The sequence below is a fragment of the Malania oleifera genome, chromosome 4 (genome assembly GCF_029873635.1).
Source record: "Malania oleifera isolate guangnan ecotype guangnan chromosome 4, ASM2987363v1, whole genome shotgun sequence".
Classification (NCBI taxonomy): domain Eukaryota; kingdom Viridiplantae; phylum Streptophyta; class Magnoliopsida; order Santalales; family Ximeniaceae; genus Malania; species Malania oleifera.
Window position 1 is genome coordinate 80,450,641 of NC_080420.1, and position 22,596 is coordinate 80,473,236.

At 37.1% G+C, this 22,596-nt stretch overlaps 1 protein-coding gene across 2 annotated transcripts in view; it reads right to left on the reverse strand.

Moving 5' to 3' along the window:
* Positions 1-13,135: 13,135 nt before the first annotated feature.
* Positions 13,136-22,596, reverse strand: part of LOC131154126 (uncharacterized) — a 71,835-nt gene continuing 62,374 nt past the window's right edge. For both annotated transcript variants that reach the window (XM_058106662.1, XM_058106661.1), the window contains exons 13-14: positions 13,943-14,092; positions 13,136-13,665 (exon numbers count right to left, since the gene is read on the reverse strand). In XM_058106662.1, coding sequence (XP_057962645.1) covers positions 13,945-14,092 — 148 coding nt within the window. In that variant the 3' untranslated portion in view covers positions 13,136-13,665; positions 13,943-13,944. The remainder of the gene's footprint in view (positions 13,666-13,942; positions 14,093-22,596) is intronic.

Consider the following 22,596-nt stretch of genomic DNA (forward strand, 5'->3'; position numbering starts at 1 on the left):
TCTCAAAGTTCTCTATTGCTCACACTCCATCAGGGAGATATCTTCTGAGATTGCCGCTGAATCATAAACCTATGGTTCTAATACTGAGTTTTCTCAATCACTAAAGAACCCTTGGTGATCCCTTTACTTGAACTTCAATTCTATTTCATATTGATATTTAAATTCTTGAAGTACATAGTGCTGAATTTGTACTAATCTGCTCTGTTTGGGAGTGTTCTTATATGCAGCGTTTACTTCGTTCTTTTTGTAGTTCTTGGACAATTTAAGCTGTTCGAATCGTTGACCAAGCGTGGGGTATCGCTTGGAAAGGTGATTACTCTAGCCTATTGAAGGAGTGACCGAGTAAGGGATATTGCTTGGAGAGGCGGGCGCTAACCTACTGAAGGAGTGTGTAATGGTTTTGTTCAGCCTAGAAAGGAACTGATTTAGTGAATCCTTTGGTGGTTTGCCAAAGGCGAAGACATACACTGGGGATAAGCCGAACCTCATAAAAAACATGGTCTCACTTTCTTTTCCTTACTCTCTTTAAATTTCAGCAAACATATAAACTGTGTGGAAGTTTTAAATTCTTAATCATAAATACTACAAAGTTTGGAAATTAAATAAATTGAAGTTTACATTGTTTTTGGGCTTGCGTAAACCAAAAGGGAGTACATTGGTTGATCAATAATTTTCGAAAACCGTAAGGAAATACGTTAATTGGTTAACACTCAAAGACTCTTTAACTAAAAGTTTATTTTAAGTATAAGCTTTTGGAAAAAGTGTTAGATTTTATATTGTACTTCATTTTGAGAAAGCATATCCATTAATACAGGGTTTTATATCAGCAAACTTACATTATCAATTTTACTTTAAGAGCTTGAATCAAATTCATATACACAGGGCTGCAAAAGCTAAAACTTGCATATAAGCTGAATCTCATATTGTGGTTGATTGGTTTGATTGATTGATTGGTTACTTGATTGATTAAATAATTGTGTGATTGTGAATTGTATAAAGACATAAGTATTTGTTGTGTATTGAATAAATCAACAAGGAGTTAAGAATTCATTAAAAGAAGTAAAAGAGGTTAAGGATTCTTAAAAGGAATTAAAAGAAAATTTTTAAACCCAATTTACCTCCCCCTCTTGGGACTACACCTTTGTTTTCACATTAGTCTCAGACATTTTCTCTCTCGGGTTGGTATTCAACATCTCAAATCTCCTCCTCATACCCCAAAACATGTTGGCACGGCTGAGCGTAAACATTGTCATGTTGTTGAAACTGCACTACCCTTACTACATCATGCATCTGTTCCACTCCAATATTGGTCCTTAGCATTTCAAGTCGCCGTTTACCTCATCAACCGAATGCCCTCTCCAGTAACACGTCACCAATCTCCTTTCTCTCATCTCTTTAAGCAGTGACCTAATTATTTATCCTTGAAAATATTTGGATGTCTATGTTATCCATGGTTGCGACCCTACACCTCTCACAAACTCCAACCATCGTCTCGTCCTTGCATATTCGTTGGATACTCAACTCCACATCATGCCTATATGAGCCTTGATCCTTTCACCAATAAAATCTACATCTCTAGACATGTTGTGTTTGTGGAGCACACTTTTCCCCTTAGTAACAAATTTCACACCACGTCACCTTTCATCTTACCCTACTCCACCAATTGGTTATCCAAATCAACTCATGTGTCTATTCCTACATCTCTTCCTAATCACCTCCATTTTCCTGTCACCTTTATCCCTCAAGTTGAGTCTATATCTCCACCTCTTACTACTACATCGTGTGGTGAGTCTTCTTCTTACCAAATTGAATCTCCACACCAGGCCATTTCATTCTCGGGACCCTCCTCCACGCCTCCACTGTCAGATGCATCCAATCCTTCCCAGGTTAGTATCTCATCTCCGATATCCTTTCCCTCATCTACTATTCTAGCAGAACCTCACCCTTATAATACCAAGCTACATAATAACATTACAAAGCCAAAACATATCTTTGACCTTCACACAAGCACCACTCCATCCACTATTGAACCTTCCACCTTCAAATAGGCCTAGAAATACCTCCTATGGCGACAAGCCATGAGCAAGGAATACAATGCTCTACTCTCCAATCACACATGGTCTCTTGTTCCACATACTCCTACACAAAATGTTATTGGGTGTAAGTGGGTCTATAGAATTAAAAGGAATCCTGATGGGACCATAGCTTGTTATAAAGCTCGCTTAGTGGCCATAGGTTTCCATCAACGACCTGGGATAGATTTTTCTGAAACCTACAACCTGGTTGTCAAACTTACTACTATTCAATTATTACTTACTCTTGTTGTAACTAACGGTTGGTCTCTTCGCCAACTAGATGTGAATAATGCATTCTTGTAGGGTTCTTTATCTAAGGCAATTTTCATGGACCAGCCCCCTGGCTTCACCAACTCCGATCTTCCTAATCATGTTTGTTGCTTACACAAGGCCATATATGGGCTTCGACAAGGCCATCGCGCATGGTACCATGAACTTCATAATTTTCTTATCTCGAAAGATTTCACTAACTCTCGATCGGATACCTCATTGTTTATGCTCCACTCTTCCAATATAGTTATTTATCTATTAGTTTATATGGATGACATCATTGTCACTGGATCCTCCGCTGCTTATGTGACTGACTTCATCACTGTTCTCTCCAAATGATTCTCTCTTAAGGATCTTGGTAATCTCTCATATTTTCTTGGGGTTGAAGCTTACTTTACCTCTAATGGTTTGTTTCTTTCTCAAAGGAAATATATCCAAGACCTCCTGCATCGAGTGAATATAGACAATGCCAAGCCTGTTTCTACCCCTCTTGCAACTACTGAAGCTCTCACATTATCGAATGGTTCTCCGACAACTGATGCTACCTTGTATCATCAAACTCTTGGGTGGTTGCAATACCTATCCTTGACACGTCTTGACATGACCTTTGCCATTAACAAGTTGTCTCAGTTCATACACTCTCCTTCCGCCCTTCATTGGTCGACAATTAAACGCTTGCTCCACTATCTGGTTGGAACTTTGACTATGGCATCATGCTTCTTAAAAACTTACCTCGGAAACTTCATGCATTTTCCGATGCTGATTGGGCTGGCGATCCTAATGATCGGACTTCAACTTCTGCTTATATTCTTTTTCTTGGCGCCAATCCCATCTCTTGGAGTTCTAAAAAGAAAAATACCATCGCTTGCTCCTCCACCGAGGTCGAATACTGAGCTATTGCCTCAACTGCAGCAGAAGTAAATTGAGTAATGAATCTCCTTCAAGAGCTGCATGTACTTGTATCCCCTACTTCCGACATTTACTGTGACAACGTGAGTGCTACCTATGTATGTGCCAATTCAGTCTTCCATTCTCGTATGAAACACATCGCCATCGACTTCCACTTTGTTTGTGATCAAGTTGCTACACATGGTCATACTTTTGATCAACTAGCTAACTCTGTTATCAAGCCGCTACCTCGGTTGCCTTTTCTTACCCATCAAACCAAGATTGGTGTCCTTAGCAGCCAATCAATCTTGCGGGGGCATGATAAGTCAACACCTACCCTCTCTCCTCCAGTGTCAACACCTACCATTGCTTTTCCGGTCAAGCTATCATACGCTCCTCCAATCAAGCCTCAATTATCTCCTTAAGTCTTGGTTGCAACATTTACCATGTATATTGTTCATTTCTAAACATGTATAAAAAGCAATGTATAGCCATTTATCATTAAGCATTGAAATATACAAGATTAATTACTTCATTCATAATCCACATATTGAAGAATTTGAAGGGTCTTTTCCCTTCACACTCTTCCTCAAACAGGGACACAATACAAGCTAAGTGGTTAGATAAATGTCCCGGGAGCTAGAAGACTGCATGGCCATTTAAACCAGCCTGAATCCATTGAGTTAATCAGAGCCCTATCAAGCTTGCACCACACTTTCCCATTAGTCCATGTAAGATAATACCCATAAGAATTCATGTCTAAAAGCCCTACATCAAGGAAACAGTCCTGCATGTCCTTTGTTTCATATGCAATAACTGGATTGTCATTTTCCTTCTCATCTGACTTGAGGACACAGTTGAAGTCTCCAACAATGAGCCATGGTTCTGTGTATTTCCAACTGACCTACACTAAATCCTACCACAAAATTCTCCTTGCCATAATGGAATTAAAGCCATATACAACACTAACAAAGAAGCATTTTGTAGTAACTAAACACTTTAGCATGCAATGAATTACTAGTGCATTCATATCAACAACATGGAGATGGAGTTTCTGTGAATTCCATAACACTAGGATCCTCATAGCCTTATGATGATTGAAATTGTTAACCTGCCTCCAATTACAGAACTTCTTATTCATCAATCCTTCCAATTTGTTTGTTGAGAGCTTTGTTTCCAACACACTTAGGAAATCATTTTTTACTCTTTTAATGAGGCTGAGTACCCCATTATGCTTTAGGGGCTTATTAAATCCCCTGATATACCACGCTGAGATCTTCGTGGTTCAGGTTGGGGAGAAACCCCCCCCCCCCACCCTTCTCCCTTTGGCTTGGCAAGTGACCTTAACCTCCTTGAATACCTTCCTACTTTTATGGTTGAACAAACTCCTCACCCTGAGCTCTTCCTTTATTTAGAACCATAGGTTCATTAAGAATGCCCTTACCTTTATCTTTTTCTGATGTCCCTGCCATACCACCCCCAGACATTGCACAACTAGCAGCCATATATTTCCTTTTATCCTTCTCAACTACAAAAATTCTATTGTCCTTTGTTGTCTTTCTTGTTCTCTCCATACTGGGACCCTTAGGATGATTCCCAATCTTGGCCTCCTTGACTGTAGCATTAGCATCATCTGATAACCCAACACAGCCATCAGTTTCTGATTTTTTTAGGAACCCCAACAACATTAGCACCTGCAGCAGTGACCATCACCTGTGTTGACCTTTGTGCCTCTTTGGATTGCTTTGGTTTACACTCCTCTTCAGAATGTCACAGGGTCTTGCAGAGATTACAGATTCTAGGAAGCTTTTCATAAAGAACTTTCTAGTTAATCACTTTGCCATCAGGCAACCATATTTTTACAGACTACTTGATTTCCTTTTCTACATCCACTTCAACCATCACCCTAGCATAGGTTAGTCTTTCCCTATTTGTCGTTAGCTTATCTGCATAGAGGGGTTTTCCAACCTCCGAGCAAATCCCACCCAAAGCATTCGATATCCACGGTTCGAGGGGTAGACTCATCAGTTGAATCCATACATGTATGATACTCAACTTCTTATCATCAAACTAAAAGAGCCTCAGAATCTTCTTCAGTAGTAAGGGTTTGCTATAAACCAAGTAGGGTCCTCTTTGCAAGACTTGCGACATATCATCTTCCTTGTAGAACTTAAAGATTATCCATCCACTTCCATGGTGCACAATTTCAACCTTAACATTCCAAGCATCCACCAGAGACTAAAAGGTTGCTTTTCCAGGGTACTTACCAGCAGAATAGCCAACAAGGCAATTACTCCACATCCCTCCAAGGACATACTTGTCTTCTGCTGGTATTCGAGCTCTAGCTCCATTCAAACAAAAGGATGGAATCGTACCACAGCTTTGGCATTGCCTGTTATTCTAAAACAGGCTAACCCATGGTACTCTTTGATTGTTCTTCATAAAAGTCTTTTTTACAGGCTCTTATTGTTTATCCTTCATGTTCCTTATCGAGTTCTGTTCATGCCTAGCGTGCGACATGCCAGTCGAACTGTTTTTTCATCTTCATCCACCTCAACTTCCTCCTTTGTGTCTTCTGAAACTAGGGTTTCTGATTCCTCATCATCTTCCTCAGTCGTACTTGTCGAGTTAGGTATCCCACAATCAACTTCCTCTTCTAAAATCATCTCCGAGGTAAAGGGCAGTGGTATCTCACCCAGTTGCACACCCTCTTACTCCTACGTCTGTGTAATCATCATCTCTTCACCCTTCTTACCACCCAACTCCACTTGAATCATATTGTGGATTTGTGTTGGAGTATTCCATCTCATATTGAGAGTATGGAATTAAAAAGAAAAGAAGAAAGAATTAAAACAAAAAGAAAGAAGGAAGAAAAGAATTAGTTAGCAAAGTCTTGATTAGTTAATTTTGTTTTGTTGTATTATAAATAGATATTGAGACTGATGTAAATCAAGATTATTCATTAATCACATTCAGCATACTTCCAGTTTGCGATTTCTATTTCCTTCATTGTACCCAGGTTCTTAACATGGTATCAGAGCTTCCACAATTTCTCTGAATTAGTCTGAATCTCGTTTGAGCAGCAGCAGCAGTAGAATAGAATATCAAATTAATTACGCAAGAAACAGCAGCAGCAGTAGCATGTTCTTAAATTCTTGAAATATGAGTTATGGAAATTCTCTTGTCAATCCTTCATATGATTCATCAAGCCCTTATTAACTACATCCAAGTGACAATCCTGGTGCTCTGCTAGTATCAAAAATATTCAATGGAGAAAATTATGTTGCATGGAGTCGTTCAATAATCATTGCATTGACAGTCAAGAACGAGGCACAGTTCATAGATGGTTCGATTGTTTCTCCTCCTTCTGATCAATTTTTCAAACACACAGCATGGTTAAGGGCAAATAATCTGGTTCTTTCTTGGTTAATGAATTCTATTTCAAAAGAAATAAGAAATAGTTTGTTATTTGTGGTTTCTGTTGTTGATCTTTGGAATGAACTCAAAGTTAGATATCTCAGAAGTGATGGACCAAGAGTTTTTCATCTTGAAAAATCTTTGAGTTGTATAAATCAGGGTACTCTCTCTGTTACTACGTATTTTAGTACCTTCAAGACTCTTTGGGACTAATACATTAGCTATAGGCCATTTCCAACTTGCACATGTGGACAAATGGCAACATGTACTTGCGAACTTTTTAATTTTCTGCAAATCAGACAACAATCTAATTATGTACTTAAATTCTTGGTGGGGCTAAATGATTCTTTTGTTGCTGTAAGAAGCCAATTGCTGCTCATGGTTCCTTTACCAAGCATGTCCAAAATTTTTTCTCTATTACTTCAAGAAGAGAGTCAAAGGCAGCTTACAAATTCTTCTACATACAATGAGACTCATGCTTTGATGGCAAAGCAATTTAATCAACAGAATTACCAGCCGAAATCTTTCAAAGGCAAACCAAAGAATTCTACTCTACACTGTACTCATTGTGGTTATAATGGTCACACAGTTGATAAATGTTTTCAGTTTCATGGTTATCCTTCTGGCTGGAATAGACAAAAGGGAAGAAGAAATGAGGTTTCTGCTCATGCTGCCATTATGACTCCAGAAGTTTACAATCAAAATAGAAATGAGCAACAAAAGTTTTGCTTCACTCCAGAGGAATTTAATAAGCTAATGGCACTTGCAAATTCAGCACAGCTCAATTCAGCACAGCCCAATTCTTCCAATCAAATTACTACCCAACCAACTGTTAATCTTGTCACCACTTCTCAATTTCTGGTAAATTGTTTTCCAGTAATTCTATTACTTCTAATACAAATTTCAGTCTATCTTGGATTCTTGACACAGGTGCAACAGATCATATGATCTACTCACCACTTTTATAGCATTCCATACCTAAACCAATTAATGCATCTATAAATCTTCCTAATGGTACTACAGTTTCAGCTACACATATTGGTACTGTATGTCTCTCAGATTCCTTATTTTTACATAATGTCTTGTGTGTTCCTCAATTTTATTTCAATCTACTTTCTATTTCTAAACTCACTAAACAATCCAATCTTTTTCTTACTTTTACTGCTTCTCATTGTTTTTTGCAGGACCAATCAATGAAGAAGATGATTGGGATTGCTCTTGAGAAAGAAGGACTTTACCATCTCATTCCAGCTTCTTCAAAAGCTGAATCCTGCAATTCTTTTCAGTTTAATTCTACACCTTTTGCTTTATCTTCTATTCACAAGCCATTAGATATATGGCATTGTAGACTAGGACATGTATCTAGTTCAAGATTACACTCTCTCAAACAAATTGATTCTTCTATCACTTTTAGTTGTACAAATGTTTGTGACATATGCCCTTTAGCAAAGCAAAGAAGGCTTTCTTTTCCTGTATCACAAAGTAATTCTAATAAAAGTTTCGATTTGATTCATTGTGATATATGGGGTCCTTTTGGCACCACTTCTTACTCTGGTTTTCGATATTTTTTAACCATAGTTGATGACTTTACAAGGTGTACTTGGGTATATATGTTTAAAGCCAAATCAGAAGTGTCATCTTTAATCAAAGCTTTCTGTAAAATGATAACAAATCAGTTTTCTTCTTCTGTCAAGGCTATACGGTCTGACAATAGTCCAGAATTTTTACTTACAAAATTTTATCATAAATATGGTATTTTACATCAGAAAAGCTATGTAGAAACTCCACAACAAAATGGTATTGTGGAAAGAAACATCAACATCTTCTAAACACTGCACGAGCTTTAATGTTTCAAGCCAACCTACCATAATTTTTTGGAGTGACTGTGTCCTTACTGTAGCACACATAATTAATAGAATTCCCACTCCTTTACTTCAAAATAAATCCCCTTTTGAAAGACTTTTTAACAAAACACCTAATCTTTCTCATTTAAGAGTTTTTGGCTGCCTTTGTTTTGCATCAACTCTACAAAGTCACAGACAGAAATTTGATTCAAGAGCTCTAAAATGCATATTTCTTGGCTATCCTTCTGATTAAAGGTTATAAACTCATGGATCTAAGCACCAATAAAATAATTGTTTCTCGAAATGTTATATTTCATGAAACAATTTTTCCTTTCCAAATGTTACCATCAAATCCTGACCATAATTCTTTTATGTTTCCTATTTCACAACCTATTTTAGACTTCTCTTCAGACAGCTCCTTTTTGAATTCATATCAGAATATAGAATCTACATCATCACATAATAATTCCCCTTTTTTCTCTGCACCTCATACACATATGGTTCCAGTTTCATCTACTTTACCATCTCCTTCTCATATGACTCCAATATCTGCTTCACCTGCTCAAGAAGTCCTTCAGCCCAGAAAATCAACCAGAATTAAGCAGAAACCTTCTTATCTGCAGGACTATTATTGTGGTAATATTTCTTCATCTCTAAGTGCATCTCAAGCATCTACTTCAACTGATTTCACTGGTAATTTTTACTCTCTTCATCCTTTTCTTTCTTCTAGCAGATTATCCACATCATATAAAGCTTTTTTAACTTCTATCAATAACTCTCCAGAACCCAAAACTTATAACCAAGCTTCTAAACTTCCTAATGGCAAGCTGCCATGAAAAATGAACTTAATGCTTTGGAGTTAAATAAAACTTGGGAGCTTGTTACTCTTCCTAACAATAAAAGGCCTATTGGTTGTAAATGGGTATTCAAAGTAAAATATAAAGCTGATGGATCTAAGATATAAAGCTAGATTGGTCGCCAAAGGATATACTCAGCAAGAAGGTCTAGATTTTTTTGATACCTTCTCTCCTATGGCCAAAATTACTTCCATTCGATTATTCCTTGCTATAGCTGCAGCCAAACAATGGAATCTCCATCAACTGATGTCAATAATGCATTTTTACATGGTGATTTACATGAAGAGGTATACATGGACTTGCCTCCTGGTTTGATTGTCCATGGAGAACAGAAAGTTTGTCGTCTTTTAAAGAGTCTTTATGGCTTAAAGCAGGCTTCAAGGCAATGGTTTGCCAAGCTATCTGATGCTCTCATTTCTTATGGTTTTGTTCAAGGAAATTCTGATTGTTCTCTATTTATTAAGAAATCTGCCACTTCCTTTATAGCCTTATTAGTTTATGTGGATGATGTCCTCTTGGCAAGTAATAGTATTCAAGAAATTGAAAGGTTGAAGTCTTTTTTAGATGCAAAATTCACCATTAAAGACTTAGGCCAGCTGAAATATTTTCTTGGCTTAGAGGTTGCAAGGTCTAAAGCTATTATATCCTTATGCCAACGAAAGTACATACTTGATTTACTTGTTGACACCGGTTTAACTAGTTCAAAACCTGCTGCCTTCCCTATGGAGTCTACTCTAAAGTTATCTGCAAATGATACCAATTTATATGAAGATCCATCAGGCTATCGAAGACTTATTGGTCGCTTACTCTACTTAACCCTTACCAGGCCTGACTTAGCTTTCTCTATGCAAGTGCTCAGTCAGTTTTTAGCTAAACCTGTTGTCGGCCATTATCAAGCAGCCATTCGGGTATTGAGGTATCTTAAGGCTACTCCGGGGCAAGGTCTTTTCTTTCCATCTTCTTCAAATTTTCAATTAAAAGGTTTTTCAGATAGTGATTGGGCAGGCTGTGTAGATTCTCAAAGGAGTGTTACTGTTTATGCAATTTTTCTTGGCAACTCACTGGTTTCATGGAAATCAAAGAAACAAGTTACTATCAGTCATTCATCTGCAGAGGCAGAGTATCGAGCTCTTGCTACTACAACATGTGAAGTCCAATGGCTTTTGTATGCCTTACAAGATCTGGATATCAATCATTCTCAATCCGTTTTATTATATACTAACAGTAAATCAGCAATGTCTATAGCTACAAATCCAGTTCAACATGAGAGAATGAAGCATATCCAGATTGATTGCCATCTCATTAGAGAAAAATTGCAGCAACATGTCATTAAATTTTTTCATATTTCATCACGGTTACAGCTAGCAGACATATTTACAAAGCCTCTCGGATATCTATCTTGTCATCATAATCTTCGCAAGATAAACATTCTTAACATCCATATCCATCTTGAGGGGGGGTGTTGGAGTATTCCATCTCATATTGAGAGTATGGAATTAAAAAGAAAAGAAGAAAGAATTAAAACAGAAAGAAAGAAGGAAGAAAAGAATTAGTTAGCAGAGTCTTGATTAGTTAATTTTGTTTTGTTGTATTATAAATAGATATTGAGACTGATGTAAATCAAGAATATTCATTAACCACATTCAGCATACTTCCAGTTTGCCATTTCTATTTCCTTCGTTGTACCCAGGTTCTTAACAGTTTGCTCTGAAAGTCTAATTACCTCATCAAACACCTCCTTCGGTCTCTTCTTGCCCCAAATCTCTGCATTTCCACTTTTGTCTTTGATGAAATTCAGGGCATCAATCAGTTCCATTTTCAGATTTGGATTTTTCTACATGTTCTTCCCAGACTTGTGCACTCCTTTGCGCACCATTTCCGAGCCAAAAAAAATTCAAATTTCAAACTTCTGGCTAGGTGGGAAAGTGGAGATGAAGCTTGAAATGCACAAAAGAAGGGAAACCAGTACAGATTTGCGCTAAACATGTACAAGCAATGGGGGAATGGCTTAGTGAAGAGAGGAGAGGATGTCACCGAAGCTGGAGATGGAGGTGGCGGAGAGGGGAGGGAGACGGAGGCTCATAGCCAAGCTTCCGTCGGGAGGGATGAGAGCTTCTCTCTCTAACTGGGCCACGCTTTCTACCAATAAAACCTTCATTGGTGAATAGAACCTTCATTGGTTAGTTGGCAGGGGGCTTTTTTCCTCCACCTCCCAACTCATTCATGACAATCCATTGAAGTCAAATTCTTTCAAAATGATTTTTTGCAATACCTTTAAACAAATAAAAATAAATAAAATTTGATACTTTTCTTCTTATAAATGATTGACATTTTCCTTATTCTAAATGCATAGTTTTTCATCTGCCTTGCACATTTTCCAAAACCAGTATCATTATTTTGGTTGTCAGTGTTGTGAGCACAAAGGATAGCTTGGGTTATAGTGCTATAGATGGGCAAGCTATCCAAGAAAATACCAACTATAAAGAGTTGGCACATTTGTATAGCAAACTTACTAAATATGAGTATTATGACTATTATAATAATCAAGCTTCCGTGTTTGATTTAAAATTTAAAAAATATTTATTTCAAAAAGTACTATTCCAAACTATTATTTTTTAGGACTATAAGTATTTTAAAAAAATTTATAAAGAAAATACTTATAATAAGTTATTTTAAACAATTTTTAGATAAGTAAATTTTTAAAAAAACTCTTTTACAAGTAACTCCTACTCATCTCTTCAATAACCTATGAGACTTATATACCATAATTGTTTAATGTTTGTTTGTCAAACTCCTAGCTGAACTCGGCCATCATTTCCAAATTAGGAATTAAGCACACAAGCTTAAAATATTAGGAAACTATCCGACCATTACATAGGAGCGCTAGCGAAGCCAAGCCGAATAAAGGTGAGCAGCCCTTATAGCAATAGCAAACGGCCTCACCGGTGGATTTAAAAAAACCTCACGAATTGACTTGGGTTACAGGTGTGGTTCTAGCTGGAGTGAGCGCATGAAAAAACCCTTCCCCACCCCCCCCCCCCCCCCCCCCCCCCCCCCCACAACAATTTTGGAGACTATGGGGGAAGGGCATAGTGAGGAAGTAAGCGAACCTAATCAAAATGAGACCATTGATTAATGCATTTAGGATGATCAATCAAATCAAAATCACTGCCTTAAAGTGTGATTAAATTATCTATTTATCTCTAATTTTTAATCTCCATACTAAAATCTAAGATTTGTTTACAAAAAAGTTAAATAACTTTCCTTTTTCACAAAACATATTGCATAAGTGTACAAATAAAAGTTTTTGACACTATTTTGTTAAAAAAAATAATTTTATTTTTCATTTTAAACTTATAAATGATTACAAAACTACATCTATAAATTTTTCAAATTTATTAAGAAATTTTAGAAAACAAAATTTCATTACTTTTTCTAAATTTTTAACTGTATTAAAATATGAGATTTAAACCATCAACTTTAACTTGTGTGCTTTATGTACTAGATTTTCTTCTTAATTCACACATTTAAATTCAAGTTTCAAAATTCATAATGTCAAATTCTACCATATAATTTAAAAAACTTAAAAACAAGTTTTTCTTTCATGATTATTTAGTATAAAAAATAAAAATATTTGCACATTTAAACATGCTTTTTATTTTGTACCTCTTTACTCACAATCTTGAATAAATTTTAAATAAACTCAAACTTCTATAATTTTAAAAAAATCAAAAATATTTTCCAAAACTAAATAGGTCCTCAAAGTTTCTGGAAGTTCTTCACAGAACCATAAATATCACCATCTTTTTATTAGTCAACATCTTCATGTCTTGAATTTTTTTATACAAATTTTGAAAAATTGAAAAACAGAGGCACGTGATACTAGTGAAGCATGTCCATCACTACTGGTGAATCACTTATAAATCAACTGCTGAAATACAGATGGAGCCTTGGGCATCCAGGAAGAACAAGGGCAAAACAATATTCCAGCAAGGAAAGGTTTCTGCAGAAAATTCACCTTGCATATCCAAAGAATATCAGAAACTTTTATGACATCAAACCTTACACGAGGGAAAAAAAAAAAAAAAAATCATGTACAGCAACAAGGCACGAGCTGTTAACATGACTCCCAAAGAACAACTTCAGCAAATTCCACGAGCTTCCATGCTTTCAAGGGTGCTGCAATTCGTTATTTTAGCATTTCACAGAACATTTCCCTGAGAAGAGCATGCTCCCTACTCACTTGGTTGAGTGCAAAACAAATGCCAAGAGTTGCAATAAGCGATTGGACAATGTGGTCGCGGGAAAACACGCCTATACAATAACATAACACATTTTGTAAATGACTTAATAAATAAAAATGCGGACATTAGAAACAAAAATGGAATCACAAGAAGCATATCGATGCTTCCTCAGGTTCCCGGCGGATTCAACCACAGGCTTAAGCATTTTCAGAGCACTAATATGAACAAAAGAAAACAATTGAGAGAGAGAGAGAGAGAGAGAGAGTTATAAAACTCATTCCCTAAATTTTAAACACATAATTATACAACAAAACAAAGACACATAAATTGGGTAATGATCGAAGTACCATCAGGTGCAAACCCACATGGGTTCCAAAGAAACTGGCTTCTCATTTCGGTTGTGAGTAGCTGGAGTCCCTGGTGGAGGTGCGTGCACAGTAATTGGAAGAACCCACTCATTTTTCTCTCTTCTATCTATAAGAAGAGGATGGTCGAATCTGACAAGAAAATCAAAATGAAGCTATCAAAGCTAAAACAGCAATATTACAATATGCACTTTAGCCTATCGTCACACAAAATTCAAGTAATTTTTACAAAATTTTGAAGACATTCCAAAATCTGTTTCGTATGTTTTGACACTACCACATGACATTTGAAATCATATTCAAAGCCTAGCAAGAGAAGGCAGTTCATATGCTTACACGACAAAGAATGCAGTTTTATGTAACATATTCTGGAAGGTTATGGACACACCATACATCAATTTTAACGTACCTTTAATGCAATTTTGCTTTATGCCTTAATTTTCAGAACAAAAAACCAAAATGATATACTAACAAAATAAAAAGAAAATAAAAGGTAGATAATGATATTTAACACAAAAAAAAAAATGGACATGTAGTAACTAGTAAGTCATCAATAGATACAAAACACATTTCCTGAGAAGAAATTTAGAACTATTTCAAGCAATGTAATGCAGCCAAGGTCCTATTTATTACTATTTCCAGTGCATTGCAAGATTTAGCAATTTAGGGCCTTTTAGATGTGCCCAGCACCTTCAGTATGAGCTAGGATAGGCAGTTTTATAGATGAAGTCAAAATTATCAAAAACTTCAAAAAAATCATTGGGACTGTTATTTCAGGACTTTCTTGAGTTACTGTATTAGAGTGCAGAAGTGTAATTTCAGCAGTTCCAGCACAATAAGGGTACATTCCCACTTTTTCAAGCCTACAATTTTTAGAGCTCTCTCTCTCTCTTCCTTCATGAAAATGGTTTCTTATCTATTGTTTCTCTTCTCTGATATGTCAAGTAATCTTCTACAATCAACAAAAGTGGATAAGAACTGTCATTTTCCAGCATGCAAACAATATGCGCCACTCAATGCCTCCACAAAATCTAGATACCTGGATACAAGTTTTGGCATTGATGAATTTAACATACTAAACATGCGTTTTATGTCCATTCCTCGTATTTGATTTTGTAGTTTGCACACATATCAGAGTATTGGGAGCATTGCAACATGCCTTCATGGTTCTTCAACAAAATTTAAAAACAATAAGGTACACTAGGAATAGACTATCCTTTTACCTTATTCATAAAAAATAATGATAATAATAATTTATTTAAAGTTATAATAAACTTGGCAACATCAATAAATTATTCATTGAGAATGTCCCTATATATACTGTCATATAAATGCTATGTGTCATGGTCCCACATCGGATGTGTACTAGGGAGATCTTGGGCTTATAAGGATGGTTTAGACTCCAACTATGTGAGGCATTTTTATAGGACAAATTCGTGAGGCCAATGAGGTAAAGAAGACAATACCTCACCGGGGTTGGGTCCAAGACCGTCACATTTCATATCAGAGCTACCCTGGGGTTACTATCACGTGCGTGGATCTTACACAGAGATGTAAGCCACTCTGACGAGAGCGCTAGAAATTGAACGGGAGAGCCTGTCACGATCCTACATCAGATGCGTACTAGGGAGAACTTTGGCTTATAAGGATAGTTTGGACTCCAACTATGTGAGGCACCTTTTATAGGACAAATCCATGAGGCCAATGGACCAAAGCGAACAATATCTCACCGGAATTGGATCCTGGACCGTTACACTACGCCTATAATTATCCCATGTATGCAAACATGTGCGCACACCATTTTAAGACCATGAACACCAACAAATTTATTTATTATTTATTGGTGGCCATGTCATAATATAAGAAATTCCACAATAAAAAAAAGCATAATACATCAAACCCTAATGCACATATTTAACCTACTGAATGCTAAATGTCCAAATAAGCATCCCTAGGTGGAAAAAGGGTTACAATGACATGTGCAGCATGCTAATTATCAATAGCAAGAACCAAAGTTTCCTACAACTAATTAATTCCAAAATATTCATGTAGAGTTGTTTCTCTAGTTTCTTGATCTGAGTGCCCATATGAAGGTGAGTTGGAAGGATGAAAATGAAATGATAGGGGAAGCTAAGAGGCACTGACACTTGCACAAAATACCAACAAGGCATGATATGGACATGACGATACAACAACTTCAAATAACACGATACAAATGGCAAAAACATCAATTAATTAAATTTAAAAACATAGATATATATATATATAGGCATATTTTAAAAATATTTTTTTTTCTTATGATGTAACATTATGCATATATACATACATTACATACATCATAGTCTTAAATTTCCACTATCCATCACCCTTAAAATAGAAATGACAATCAATTTCCTTCCATTGCAGCCCCCGGGCATAGAGCTCGGATGGTAAGGACGGGCGACAGATAGCCTTGTACAAAGGTGAAGTCTGGAGTTCGAACCCTGCCACTTGCAGCGCACATTTGCGATTTACTTCATACGTGTTGGTCAAGGGCACAACTAGCATAGGTCACGAGCTAAGCTTGTTCAGGGCATTATGCTTGCTTGTTCAGGGCATTATGCTTGCCTGTGACCGCTTATCTCGTGTGTTTGGGATGGGTTTCCATCATGTAAATACTAGTGTAGGGTTATTTTCCAGTATTTATTTCATTGTAAGCCAAATAAGGCAGTATGACTCCTCGGTCACTTTGATGTTTCCTAGTGCCAGAGTGAGAATAGCCCAGAAAGCTCTTTAGGGGAGGGTGAGTGTTCATCAGTCATTGTAAAACTCACTAGCAATTGTCAACGTGCTTAGCCTACTTGCCTCCCTCGCTAAGTACAACATGTCAAGGGAGGATTTGTTAATGAATTACGTTTGCTTCAATGTTTACTACTTACTTGTCACAACTTTCATGAATTGATTACTATTTTCGCTGCTATCTAAATGAATGTTAATGAAAGTGCTTTGTGGATGAATGTTGGTAAACGATAGGCTGGCTAGTTAAACAAGAGTGTTTTAGCTAGCGCCGCACGGCCCCCTTCACAACAGTGTGAAAAGAGGTGGACCGTGACACGTAGGCATGGGATTAGTCTGGTGCGTAAGCCGTGGACACTCGGCAATACCCAAAAAATTTCCTTCCATTGCAATTTCTCTTAATCATCCAAAGTTTATTGAAAATTTGATATTTCAATGAAATTTATTGAAAACTCTATTGTGGATCAATTTTCCAAATTGAGATTTGAAATTCAAAATGAATTTTTTTTTTCTTAATATATATTCTTCTTTATTGAAAATAAAAATTTTTATGAGAAGAACATGGATGATAGTTTTCAAAATTTTGAAATTTTATGCAAAATTGAAAATACATATTAGCTACAATATTTTATTGAACCTTTTATGTTTAAACAAGCTATATTTGCATAATAAACCACAGGGAAAAAGACACTGACCTCCCCTAAAGTTTGGAATAAAGACAAGGACCTCCTTTGTGGTTTCAAAAATTCTAGGGACCTCCCCAAAGGTTTGGCAAAAAGACGCCGACCTCCTCTTAAAAAAAAAACATTAGCAAAACACAAGGAAAGATTTGTGTCTTTTTGGTAAACCTCAGGGGAGGTCCCTAAAATTTTCAAAACCTCAAGGGAGATCAACATCTTTTTGTCAAACCATAGGGAAGGTTATTGTCTTTCTCCCTAAATCATATTTAACTAATATATGAATTTTATTTATATTCATCGAGTACGAATATGTTTAATGTGGTTATTTTACAACTATTGTACCTTCTACACCACATAACTGTCATTGATATACTTGATTTATGGTATTATAGTTCTAATCTTGAATTATTATTTTTCACTAAAAAATTTTCAAATCTTCATTTAAAAAATTGATGCTTTATTATACATTTCCATCATTTTTTAAAAACGTAAATTTAGATCAAAATTGGCATCAAAATTTTTATACTTCTAAAGCCTTGAAATTTTGTTGAAACCAAGATTAAAAACCTTGATACACACATGCATGACACGTGTCAAATGACACTTTGAAATTAAAAAAATTAATTAGATATGTCTCTCCCATATTCAACACATGTCATTTGTGTTAGGGGTCGTGTCTGTGTCCGACATGGACGCTTCTTTATGCTTGGAGAGTCCGTGTTTTACAGATTGGCAGCATGGGAGTTGTTGGGGGGGGATGTTGTGATATGTGGCTCAAGTGAGTGGAAGGCATGCACAAAGAGAAAATATGGTGAAAATCAAGATGCTGGTGTCAGCAAAGGGGAAACCGTTGACAGTAGCCCTATAACAGTCGACAATTTGGCCCAGTTTCAGAGAGATTTTGCTCTCTTTCTGAAACCGTTGATGGTATGTCTACAAACCGTCGATGGTTTGGCTCGGGAACCCAGTGCAGATTTTCAAATTTTGAATAGGGATGTTAAGTTGGATGGGTTTTGGAGGAAGAACCTCAGAGAACTTTATATATACATTGTGTATAATGTATTTGTACATGGTTGATGTATTGCTCATGTCCTTTTAACAAGAAGATAGTGAAATCGTTTCCATTTGCTCCTATGGATGTAGGCATTGCCAAACCTCGTAATTCCTTGTGTATTTGTTGTTATTGTTTTTCATATAATTGTTGTGGATTGTTTTTGTATATTTTACCATTGAGTGCTACGTTTGTATGATCTTATATTCCGCCGCGCAAATTCATTTTTCACAACAATTCGTATCAGAGCATTGTTGTAACAGCCTTTGGAATTTTGTCTGCAAAATTTTATGTTATCAAATTTGATGGAACCGGAAACTTCAATCTAGGGGCAGAGAAAGGTGAAGGATCTGTTAGTGTAGCAAGGTATGGTGAAGGCTTTATACGAAATTGAACCGGAAAGGATGGATGAAACAAGTTGGAATGAATTGGAGGCAAAGGCCGTATCAACCATCCAATTTTGTTTGGCTGATGATGTGTTATATCACATCATGGATGAGGATTCTCCAGCAGCAATTTGGCTAAAACTGGAAAGTTGGTATATGTCTAAGTCTTTATCAAACAAGCTATTTCTTAAAAAAAGATTGTATAGGCTTAAGATAGTGGAGGGTTCGAATTTGAACCAACACATCAACGCATTCAATCAGATTGTAAGTGATTTGATTCGTGTTGATGTAAAGTTCGAGGAGGAAGACAAGGCGCTGATGCTATTGAATTCCCTACCTACGTCTCACACGTATGAGAATTTGGTTACTACTCTAATATGGGGCAAAGAAAGTCTAAACTTGGAAGAAGTAACAAACGCATTGCTCAGTTTTCCTCAAAGAAAAACAGCCAGCAATAAAATTTCACATGATGAAGAGCTCATAGTGAAGAGTAACCAGGAACGTGGGAGAAGTCCCGGAAGATCTCAGATGCAATCCAAAAAGGACATAAGGTGTTTTAGGTGCGGGAAAATTAGGCACATAAAACCAGAATGTCCAAAGTGGAAAAAGGGGAATGTTGAAAATCAAGAGGGTTCGTCAAAATCTACAAATGTAGTGGAAGGAGACTCAAGGAGCAGTGATGATGATATGCTATATGTTTCATCAAGTTCAAAATGCCTCACGAATTCTTGGATCCTAGATTCTAGATGTTCTTATCACATGATACCAAATAGAAATTGGTTCAACACCAACAGGTCAATTAATTCTGGCTATATTAAAATGGGAAATGATGATGTATGCAAAATAATTAGAATAGGAAATATCAGAATTAAGATGTATGATGGTGTTGTGAGAACTTTTTGTGATGTAAGGCATGTATCAGATCTAAGGAAGAATGTGATTTCATTGGACACTTTAGATTGTAACGGGTATAGTTACAACTCTGAAAGTGGGATAATGAAAGTGTGTGAAGAAGAGTTGATGGTGATGAAAGGACAAAAGTTAGTGGAAAATATTTATGCACTGCAGGGTATCACAGTTGTAGGTGGAGCTGCAATCGTAAAATCTGAGTCAGATGTTCGGCATATGTGGTTAGGGCATATAGATGACTGCATTTATTCAGATGTTTGGGGACCGATGAAGATAGCATCAAGGGGTGGACATAAGTATTTCGTGGGTTTATCACAAAATGTCTTGGTGTATCTCATGTGGGACAAGTCAAAAATGTTTGTCAGGTTTAACTTATGGCTGAGGTGGAAAACCAAACCGGGATAAACATCCTCAGGTCAGACATTGGGAATTAGTACGCTAGTTTTGTTCAAGGGGTTTTATGAGCATGACAGGTTGTATGTAGGGGTTGCAAGGAACTTATTGGTGAAGTCAGTGAGTATGGCACATTTCTCGTTTAACCGATCATCAAAGGTATCACTAGATAGGAGAGTTGCAGGAGAATTGTGGGCAGGTTTTGTGGTAGACTACTCTGATTTGAGTGGATGATAGGTGCACGTTTTTAGTGAGGTGAGATCTAGGCTTGGTGTAATGTCCGAACAATACATCTTTTTGGGGTATAAGAAAGGTAGGTTCAAATTGGGTGATCCAATGACAAACAAGGTGGTGCTCAATAGAGACATGGTTTTTGGTGAGAAAGTCATGGTGTATCGTACTCAAGGAAAAGAAACAGATGCTAGAAAACTGCAGCAACAATGAACATGTGATGCAGGTGGAGTTACAAACTTAGGGCAGAGATGACATTGTTCAAAAAACAAGGAGTTATAACTCAGGATACCAGCAAGAAAACAACGGGTCCGAATGCACTATCAGGTCACCACTCAGGTATAAATTTTATGTTTTGGTGTTTTATGCATTCATTTCTACCAGCAAGGTCCCTATTATTTTTCAAGATGCCGTGCACAGCAAAGGGAAAAATAGATGGATGAGTGCTATGGTGGAGGAGATGAAGTCATTGTATATGAACCAATTGTGGGAGTTGGTGGAACTTGCAAGATGGAAGAAGGTGATAGGATGCACAGGAGTGATGTATATGTTGTTTGTGGATAACATGTTATTTTCTGGGAAGACTTTGACTGAGGTTGACCAGTTGGGAACTCTGTTGAAAGGTTTTGACATGAAGGTTTTGGGTATGGTCAAGAAGAGTCTTGGTTTGAAGATTCGCAAAGACAGAACTGCAGGGAGGTTGGTGTTATCTTAGGGTGGCTTTGTGGATAGAACTACAGGGAGGTTTTGTTTGTCGTCTCAGGGTGGTTTTGTGGAGAATCAATGTAAATTGTCTACTGCTCAGTAACCAAGGATGAACAGTGATGTCCGGGATATGTCAAAGGTCCCCTATGCTAGTGCAATGAGGTGTTTTGGCAAACAATAGAGTGGTCCATCAGTTTTGAGATTTGTTGGTACAGATTATGCAGGGGGTTTTGATAACAGAAGATTTACAACAAGGTTTATGTTTACTGTTGTGGGAAGACCTACTTGTTGGAAGTCCAGGGTAGAGTCTACGGGTGTAACATCTACAATTGAATCGGGGTTTATGACAAAATACAAAGCTACCACAGACAAATTCAAGCATTGCTTGGACTTGGTTTTTGTCTCCAGTTGCTAGACGAGAGGCGATCCCAGCCTAATGTCCCAAGATCAAGGTAGAGCAGTGAGTTCATGTTTTTGGTTTTCTCCTAAGGGGTGTATATTCGCCAAGATGGAGATTGTTGTGATATGTGGCTCATATAAGTGAGCGGAAGGCATGCACAAAGAGAAGACATGGTGTGAATCAAGATGCTGGTGTCAGTAGGGGAAATCGTCGACGATATCCCTATAACCGTCAACGGTTTGGCCCAGTTTCAAAGAGATTTTGCTCTTTATCTGAAACCGTCGACGGTATGTCTACAAACTATTGATGATTTGGCTCAGGAACACAGCGCAAATTTTCAAATTTTGAATAGAGGCGTTGAGTTGGTTGGGTTTTAGAGGGAGAACCTCTGGGAACTTTATATATACGTTGTATATGATGTATTTGTACATGGTTGATGTATTGTTCATATCCTATGGATTTCGTTTGCTCCTGTGGATGTAGGCATTTCCGAACCACATAATTCCTTGTGTGTTTTTTGTTATTGCTTTCATATAATTGTTGTGGATTATTTCTGTATATTTTACCATCGAGTGCCACGTTTGTATGATCATATATTCCGCTGTGCAAACTTGTTTTTCACAACAAGAGAAAGAGAAAAATAAAAAGGTCCTTTTAGTGGCCAACCAGTCCAAGATGTTCTAAGAAAAATACACACACACACACACATATTGCTTTTCACATGTGTGTATTACATGCCCCAGTGTAGTGGTCTTGGGCCCAACTTCGTTGAGGTATTATCCTCTTTGGCCTACTAGTCTCACGGGTTTGTCTTATAAAAGGCATCTCACATAGTTGGAGCCCAAACCTTCCTTTTAAGTCCAAGATCTCCCTAGCACACATCTGATGTGGAACCGTGATAGGCTCTCCTATCCAATCTTTGACGTCCTCATCAAATTGATCTCCCTATTACACATCCAATGTGTGACCGTGACAGACTCTCTTGTCTGATCTCTAACGTCCTTGTCAAAGCGGCTTACACCTCTGTATAGGATCCACTCACATGATAATACCCCTAGGGTGGCTCCGATACCAATTTACCAAACGTAACGGTCCTTGGCCCAACT